Here is a 9,582-nt window from a genome sequence, read left to right on the forward strand (position 1 = left end):
CCCGCAGCACCAAACTGGTGTTGTGACTGCCCAATTGGGTGGATTAAAGCCGCTTAAAATTCGATGTTAGATTCTTTTGTGTTGTAAACTGTCATCATTCTTTTGTCTACGTGTAACACGGGTGATAGAATGCAGTTTAAAATACCCTCCAAGGCCGCATCATTTCACATTTTAGGTGAGATGGAGCCTCCCGACGGGAACCCGGCTATAGGCGACGAAAAAAGAAAACCCTGTTCTACCATGTCTACGAGCCCGACCGACCCAGATTTTGAACAAATTTTGGGTCATTTAAAATTAAAAAAAAAAAAAAAAAGCCGGACCGACCGACCCTACTTAAAAGGTCCGTCCGTCCGTATACGCGTTAGAACATACGCGTTAGAACAGGGTTTTTTTCGTCGCCTCATAACTTAAAAGTCTGGTTACTTCAAGTGGATCCAGTGGTGGGTTTGGAAGAGGCAAGAATTTCAAAAACAATAAAATATGGATGATGGATGCTCAACAATCAACAATCAGGGCTCGATGCCGGTTGGTGTATGATATAATTTTACAACCTGTATTCGGTTTAATCGGTTATATCATCAAGCGACTTCGATATTTCAGGACGAGGCATTGTGGGTAATGTCACTGGGGTGAATGGAGATAAGCAGCGTGGAACTCAAACGGTATTTCAATGGGGGTGAACTTCGCACTTTTAAATAAATGTTTTTAACTTTTGCACAAATCACACTTAATGTTTGGTCTTGACGTCTTCACAGCACTCGCACTGGCCTTAACATTGAGGGCAGTATTGATCGAGCCTGATTTATAGAATTGCCAAATGAAGAGTAAAATCACGGTAATTCTGGACGAGCTAGTCGCAGTTAATTCGCACCACCCGAGTGCGCACCTCCGTGACCTCCTATCATTCCATTGTTTACGAGTTGCAGTTCATTCGTCTCCTCCTTTCCTATCATTACATTGTTTATCCACCGATATTACCCACAATGCACTTTGTTTCTGAATTCTCTCTGGAGCCGTTTGGCGGGACAAATTAATAGTGGAATTTAACTTCCTATAGGCATATGCGGAATATTTTTATCCAATACTCGACCGACAGAAACCCCTACATTGAATGATGTGATAAGCTGTCCTTAACAAACCGCTTCTAATTAGAATGGATCTTGGCCTAGTTCTCTAACATTTGCAATTAGCGCCCTGCGGGGCAACCCGAAAATCCAAAATACCCCGGACCGATCCGAACCGACTCGGACCGAAAGCAACTCGGCGTATTGTAACTCGACAATGAATCATGATCGTGAATGAGACTTGAGAAATGACGAGAAATCATGACGTCACTTCATTAATATTAATAATATGATCTACGACGCCCGGCTACGATGTGGGGTGGTGCATTGTTTAGTTTAACAGTTGCCCAGACCAACAATCATATTTGCGATTTATTTATTCCGTATACGGTCACGTGATAAATATTTGTTCAGGGCACTAGTTCAAGATCCAGGTTGTACCGATAGGCGTATATCTGCATGCAAAATTAAAGTGATGGTAGTTATAATGCAGTGATAGCACCTACTTCCCTTTCATGACTGCATGATAGTCTTCATATTAGTGAAAGAAATAGCAAGATATTTGAAAGTAAGACTATAGATTATAGTAGAAGTTAACAATTACGAAATAGTTCTGTTAGATGCACTGGCATCTACTGTTTACATTATATATTTTGCGGATGACGTGCTAAGAAATTACGCAATTCAGCAAGAACAAAGCATTAATTAAGAAGAAAAAAGATGATAAATTAACGAACGGTTATTATAATAAACATTCATCATCTACCGAATTTTGATATTATTTTTCTACAATGACATTAATTTTCAGCTCAATCGATCTTCGGTGGTGGAGCGACTGGTAAAGAGACTGTATTCAAAAAGGTGCAAGCCCCACAAGCGACACTTCGTGGTACAGAGCCGGCCAATCTTAGACTCTGCGTCATATGTCGTGGCCCATTAAAGTAAGCACCGACACCCGTTAGGGTGGGGGTGGGTGTGTAGGAGGTTTAATTATACAAATATTAACTGTCAGTGAGTGTGGTGTACAATGTAACAACTAAAGGCTTACATCTTTCACTGACATGACTGAGGGAATTTATTCCTACCATAGAAGTTCATATTTGTTTTATCACTCATACATAAAAACGATAACATTTCAAGAATATTTCATATTTTACCCGTGACTTACCGTATTTCCTCGAATAAATTTTTTTCCAATGATGGGGGGGTTAGAGGTCATTTTAGAACGATGAGTCCCGTTAAAAATCATTAGGTAAGCTCACGTTGAAATGACGACCTACGAACTAGAAACACGGACTTCTGGTTCACTTCCGGGTTTCCGACCTGGTTTTCGCCGATTATCGACGCTGCAATAAGCTTACTACACATTAGTACACAAGATAGCATGGAATATCGGCATTTTTGAAACATCTTAGTTGAAAAATGTGGTGGGGCGTTTTATTAGTGGGAGGGGGGACGACTATTCGAGGAAATACGGTAATTGTCCAGTGCAGCGATCGAGTATAAATTCAGCTTTATACCTCTTGGGCTGAACGACTCGTGTGGTGAAACGATTTTACCAAAACCAAATCGTTTAAAACGTTTTAAAAACGTTTTGTGTTCGCTGGGCATAACGCACAAGAATGAACTGCATAATACCCTAGCTTGTGCTTGTATGTGGAAGATTGGCCTGGCCCGTGTTTGTTGGGGTGTGGGATGTGGATGGGGGTGTGTGTGTGTGTGTGGGATGGGGGTAACGGGGTGTTAATTACAGGTCACTGACCTAAGACAGGCAGACGAGGGAGAGAGACACAATTACGTTGGACGAGGATAGTGTATTTGGCCGTAAGATTGGGCAAAGTATTCCCTTTCTCTTCAGCCGCCAGGTAAATTACTGAACATTATTTACCGATGTTATTTTTGTTATTTCCTTTTACAGAGGACGATTTGTCAAGATCTGCGAGAAAGGCATGCACAATGAGTGCTTCAACTGTGCCGTGTGCGGGGAAAACTTGAAAGGAAGAGGTATGTTTGATTTGATTTGATTTATTCGGGTTTTGACAACCCTGGATAACCCAAGAAAGCCTCTATTGAAGCTTCCCAGCAAACACAAAACGTTTTTGACATCATTCGCAAAAGGTTATAAAAGGTTGTCAGAAAACGTTTAAATGTCGGGTTATATAAAGGGCACATTAATGGTATAAAACGTTTTTATAACATTAAATAACATTAGTTGGTAATTTACTGCACAGCAAGCAAACACAAATGTTTTACAGAAACATTTAAATGTCGGGTTATATAAAGGGTATAAAACGTTTTAATAACATTCCAAAAACATTTTTGAAAACTTGGTACAAATCATTCTAAACAGAATGTTATTTTGGTGTTGAAAAATATTTTGCAAAAAATGTTTGCCCAAAATATTTACAATAACGTTTTTAAAATGTTTTCACGACCTTTATATAACCCGACATTTAAATGTTATTAAAACGTTTTGTAAAAAACATTTTAAGAACATTTCTGTGTTTGCTGGGTGCAAATATTTTAACATAATGTTATTTAAGTGTTGACAAAATATTTGGACAAAAATGTTTGCAAAAATAGTTTACAATGACATTTCAAAAACATTTTAAAAATATTGTTGCAGTGTGTTTTCATACAAAACGTTTTAAACGATTTCATGACCTTTATATAACCCGACATTTTAATGTTATTAAAACGTTTTTACCTAAACCAAAACCCAAAATATAACTTATTTAAAACATTTTAAAAACGTTTTTGTGTTTGCTGGGTTATTTCCATCATTGGGGTCCATTTGAACACCGGGACGGGTTGGGAACAGTCAGGGGTTAACACCCTACTCTTTTCGAAACTGGCTGCGATATACCGGGAGTACATGTACAGGTATGGCTCTCTGTACACGGGACCGACGGCTTAACGTCCCCTCCGAAGGACGGAGTACTTTCATGATTCATTTAATACCCAATTCTAAATGAACCGTGGGGAGAGCGTAAGTCTGAATTTAATTTACAGAGGTTGCCAATTAATTTCAGCCCTTTTTCCAAGTCAATATCCCAGCAAATCGCCACCGCCGGGAATTTAACCCGGGACCTTATGCACTAAAGTCAAGTATCCTAACCATTGCGTCACGCTCTCCGGTTGTGGAACCGCTAGTATCGCAAGTCTTGAGATTCGATAGTTCTAGTATAATCGACCGGCGGAGATGGAATAAGTTCCCCGGCTCGAAATACCGGGACACAATTGACCAAAAGTTGTAATCTGCATCATCCTTTGATCCCGGGTAGCACTAAATTTGCAGGTTTTCGGCACTCAATATCTTCAACACGGCCTCTCCCGCTTCCGTCGCCTGGGCTGCCGTTGTCCAGCTCTGTGGAAGCCTTCGAGGTCATAACGTGCAGCTAGCTGCGCGTAGCTACCTGCACGTTATGACCCTAATGGCTTGCCATACATACCGCTATGACACCGTGCAGCAAGCAAAATTACAAGCCATTTCGTCATTATAGACCTCACGATCGATCTATTTAAGTAGACAATGTAGAAAGGTTGTGATTTCCAAACACCGTGATTGTCCATTGAAAATTGTCCGTTGAACAGGGCCTGGTTTACCCTTTTTGGGGCCCTGGGCCAGGACAAAATTTTGAGGGCCTCAAAGTCCAAACTCACCGTGAGGAAGGCATGTGCACTCAAGTGGTCAAGTGCTGGTTTACAAATAGGGGGCCTACTATAAGGTCGTCAGTGGCTGCGGACGCTAGGGCGGAGCATTACAATTTAGAGGAAGACGAGCGCGAGCATATTTTGTTCTGATTTTACTAGGACATTATGGGGGCTAGGCGGAAAGGCACAACTTGTGCTTGGATTTTGAAGCTATCCTTAAACATGTTAAATCTTATGTGTTTTTCTCATTTCTATTATACAGGATACTTCGAACAGGATTCCAAATTCTATTGCAGACAGCATCGTCCATAGTGTGCAAAGGACTGAACTAAGCTAACTCTTCTGTGGTCAAATGTCATCCAAGACAGACTTGTAACAGATATGATTGGTTACATAGACAATTAGACATAACCGCGTCTGCTTTTTATGCGCTCAATCAGCCAATCATAAATGCCGTATCATTTTTGGAGTCTTACTCCATACTTGATTCAAACCACTCCTAGTACGTAACAGCTGTGTGACAATTCATTGTGCACGTGGTGCACACGACTTGGGCTGTTCCAGAAAATAAGTGCACACCCCTACAGAGAGTAACTTTTTAATAAAAGAAATGTCTGGATTTCAAAGTCCAGTTGCCAATGTATGGAAAACCCTTGGAAATGCAATTAAATGAATGAAAATCACGGAAATGTCCAAATGAGCTCTTAAATTGAGGATTTCCGATTTTGAACTAATTTTCTGGTGGATTGTTTCGCATTTGGACACTTTAAAAGTCTGGATTTCCAACGATCACAATTGGACAAAAGGTCAGGATATCCGAACTCCTCTACAGGGGGTGTGCATCTATTTTCTGGAATAGCACCTTACAACTTCAACAGCAGTGGCATATCCAAGGGGGATGGCAGGGGGGACTGACAGGTGCCCATGAGGGACGTCTTGTCCATCCTCTTTTCCCCGATGCTGATCTCCGTTAAAAATTAGATTTTAGACATTTTTTGGCCAATTTTCGTGAAATTTAAACCCCCTTTGAAAATCACCTTGCCCTATTTTCTCGAATCTTGGCTACGCCACTGTTAATTAGCGTCTAAAAGCAACTGTTCCTATGCAGCATTGTGTTGGTGATCAATGTAGTTAATACCAAGAATACTTTATATTACATACTTGTAGGGCCTACTATAAGCCTACAAAGTGTAACATTTTTAACAATCATGTTATTTTTTGATCAAACATATTAAATTCGATGTGATCACCCCCTATGGGTGTCTGCACATCGAACTATGTACCAGCCACTTCCCTTCACTAGGATCCACAACATGCCCATCTATCAGGGCACAATTCTTTTAACCCCAATACATTTGCACATTCATTGAATGACCTTTGGTTACAAAAACTCATACTTTGAAACTTGAAGTCAAATTTTTCACTATGATTGTTTAATTGAGGTTATTGAACTATGTCATTGGGATGAGGCAATTGTGGTACATATTGCTTTGTATAATTTGTTCTGACTACAGAGGGCGATATACCGATTGTTTAATAGTTCAAGACGAATCGCGTAAAGGGGTTACAGGTCGATAATCCGAAGGGTGCATTGTCTGAATCCTTTGTGATAGCAATACATAGTTATGGTTATTAAACAAGATTTGACTAACTTTGAAATTTCACCCCTGCATACGCGGCCATTTTGGATTTATACAAATTAGGCACTACTTGAATTTTTGGGGACTTTTGATGTGTTATTAAATATGCCCTTCTGAAACGAATGTTGAAATGGATTCTGTTGCAATTAGTGGTTGGTTAACCCCTTATTTTTCTTAATTTGACTATAACCCTAACCGTAAGCTTCATCCTAAAACTAACCTAAACCCTAATCTTAACCTTAAACATAAACATAACCCTTACACAACCCTATTCCTAATCAATAACCATAACTCTAGCCCTAACTTTGACCCTAACCATAGCACAACTCTATCCCGAACACTAACCCTAATTCTAATACTAACCCTAACCCTTATCCTAAACCTAACTTTAACCCTTTTTGAACTGATGACCCTTCCGACAAAGGATTTTCCCGCATACACCACCCTACGCCATTCATAAATTCGCCTAACCCAATTTCCCTAAAATGAAATTGTCAAAAAAAGAAACTGTATAGTTTGGCAGATGAAAGACTCGAACCACGAACCTACTTCAACAGTCGTCCACCCGATTTATCAGTCCAAGAGAACGCCAAATATGGATCAGGAGTATTACATAATAATACCCTGCTATGACAATAGCTGCACTAGGTTAATCGTATAATCTCCTTATGTGGTTAGCATGGCTGGGCCAGGAAATCCACAAGGTCAGCCAATGTATGTACATGTATTCGGTACATGTGCCATATCTTTTACAATGGGTGATAAATTCTGGTTTGTTTTATTTCAAAACGCAACAGTCGATATTCTAAAGCTTGGTCCAAATCCAAGAGAAGAACCAACTCTAGTAATTTATGTGGTTTCAAATTATATCGGCCGTTGCCTTTTTGATAGAAATGGTGTTTGTTGATGTGCACAGTTTCCCATTAGATCATAACATGCTGTTGTACATCCAAGGTCAAAGGTCTTTTAATCCATATTTGGCGTTGTTCTGGGACTGTTTATGAGTGCGCATCTTGAAATTTGAAACTATATTATACAACTCCAATACGGTATACCGGGTATGGAATTAACAATATTATGACAAGCAAAGGCAGAAAATGTACCATATTTTGGAATTTTACCTCCTTAAAAACATTAATGTGTGTAGCATTAGCTAATTGATGTGTGTTTCTACATACAGAAAATACGCCAAATGCACGTGGTCACCGGCTTGCAAGGTACCATTTTTCTGGTGAAGACGCTCTGGATTTTTACGCTTTATACTAAAATTCCACATAGATCCCCAAAGTTAATTTCAGAAAATAAAAGATTATATTACCATAAAAACAAAACAGTAACCTTTAGCGGGGTTCTACGTAATTTTACATAGATTTCAGTCTTTATTTTCACTAAATTAAAATTAAAATACTCTGTCTTCTAACCAGATCAATTGTACCGCGATTGGGTATCACGAATCGTTATATAAGATGTACAGTAGTTAATATTCATATATTCTTTTATACATAGGCTGCTTCAGTTTTGACAGAATTTTTTTAAATTGAAAACCCTCCCACTCGAATATTTCCAAAATGTAATCAGGCTTCCTTAGCATGTGCAATAAATTAGCATTAAAAACACTTTTAGAAACATTATGGCGTATACTGTGGTTCCCGCGTAAAGTATTTCACGTTTTGATTAAGGACAGGGACCGTATAGACGAATCTCATTTCACGCATTCCTACACCTCAATGGTAGCCATTTCTGGGTCCCCCCTTAGGTCTATTCTACCTAAAATGTAAAATGATGTGGCCTTGGCGGGGATATTAAACTGCATTCCATCACCCGTGTTACACGTAGACAAAAGAATGATGAAAGTTTACAACACAATACAATTCAACATCGATTTTTAAGCGGATTTAATCCACCCAATTGGGCAGTAACAACACCAGTTTGGTGCAGACGGGACCCAGTAATGGCCGACTGAATTCTGACCATCACTTGGCTCGTTGGATTCGTCTATAATATATTCTACCGTCCTTGATTAGGGGCAGTTTATATTCGATGTCGAAGTGACGTAATAATCGGATTATCTACCATAGCAACAGATATAAACAATTTTGGAATATTGGAATTTTGCACTACAAGCAGGTTGCACTAATCACATGTGTATATCTGCAACCATAGGTTGAATACAATGCCGCTCTTTTCAAAGATACTATTTCTCCTCTTACAGGTGCGAGTGATCAGCATTTCTACGGTTCAACGCATAGGTACCGCGTCAACGTTGTAGTGCAGGGCGATCTATTCTATTCAAAAATTGTATTCATCTATTGCTATGGTAGTTAATCCGATTATTACGTCACTTCGGCAGCGAATAATATTGTAACTGTCGCCAATATGCGGGAATCATGACTATGACTATGTAGAGATTTTCAAAGTTATCAGTGGGTATGAATAGGCGAGCATGGCCATAAGTATTTTAGTTTGGTCTTATGGATATCGATGCATGCCCCGATGGGTTATTCCATTTAAAATTCACACTACCCTTGTGTAAGATTTTTGAAATATCTTCCACAGGGGGAGTATGAATTTTAAATGGAATTAACACATTAACAGCTCCATTTGAAACTCACTCTCTCTCATCAGGGGAAGATTCAGGTTGAATGTTTCTAAAATTCAAATGGAGCTGATAATGCACTCATTCGATTTGAAAATCATACTCCCCCTGTGGAAGATATTTCCCAAAATCTTCCACAGGGGTAGTGTGGATTTCAAATGGAATAGCCCAATACATACCACTGCTAGATGCAATGCGTTGTATCAAGCATGGGCATTTGCATAGTGATATCGTTTCATTATTTGAAAACCAATTAAGCCAAAACGATAACACGATCGAAATGTTCAGGGTACCATAGAAATAGCCATCGGAGCACCGATAGCCCTATAGGATCAAACTGAATGTGATGCCTACAATGGACAATAAAGCCTCAGTTTTAAACATCATGGTTATGCACTGACCAACATGTGTGATTTCTGAATTCTATTGTTTTAATTATATTATTTTTTGTCTTATGCGATTTGTTTTATTACTTAACATTTGTCCATGATTGACCCTACATGGCCTTACAATATACCGACCGCAATACATTTAAGATACCAGTTATTTTGTTACCCCTGTATATCCTAAACAAAGACAGATTATATGATAATTAGAACCAGCAGCCAATAGTTGCATCTTTTAGCTC

The 9,582-nt window shown here is 39.2% G+C and overlaps 1 protein-coding gene across 3 annotated transcripts in view; it reads left to right on the top strand.

Moving 5' to 3' along the window:
- Window positions 1-9,335, top strand: part of LOC140146316 (PDZ and LIM domain protein 4-like) — a 16,833-nt gene extending 7,498 nt beyond the window's left edge. For all 3 annotated transcript variants that reach the window (XM_072168115.1, XM_072168116.1, XM_072168117.1), the window contains exons 3-5: window positions 1,873-2,005; window positions 2,983-3,068; window positions 4,981-9,335. In XM_072168115.1, coding sequence (XP_072024216.1) covers window positions 1,873-2,005; window positions 2,983-3,068; window positions 4,981-5,030 — 269 coding nt within the window. In that variant the 3' untranslated portion in view covers window positions 5,031-9,335. The remainder of the gene's footprint in view (window positions 1-1,872; window positions 2,006-2,982; window positions 3,069-4,980) is intronic.
- The last annotated feature ends 247 nt before the right edge of the window (window positions 9,336-9,582 follow it).

The sequence above is a fragment of the Amphiura filiformis genome, chromosome 2 (genome assembly GCF_039555335.1).
Source record: "Amphiura filiformis chromosome 2, Afil_fr2py, whole genome shotgun sequence".
In the NCBI taxonomy this organism is placed as follows: Eukaryota; Metazoa; Echinodermata; class Ophiuroidea; order Amphilepidida; family Amphiuridae; genus Amphiura; species Amphiura filiformis.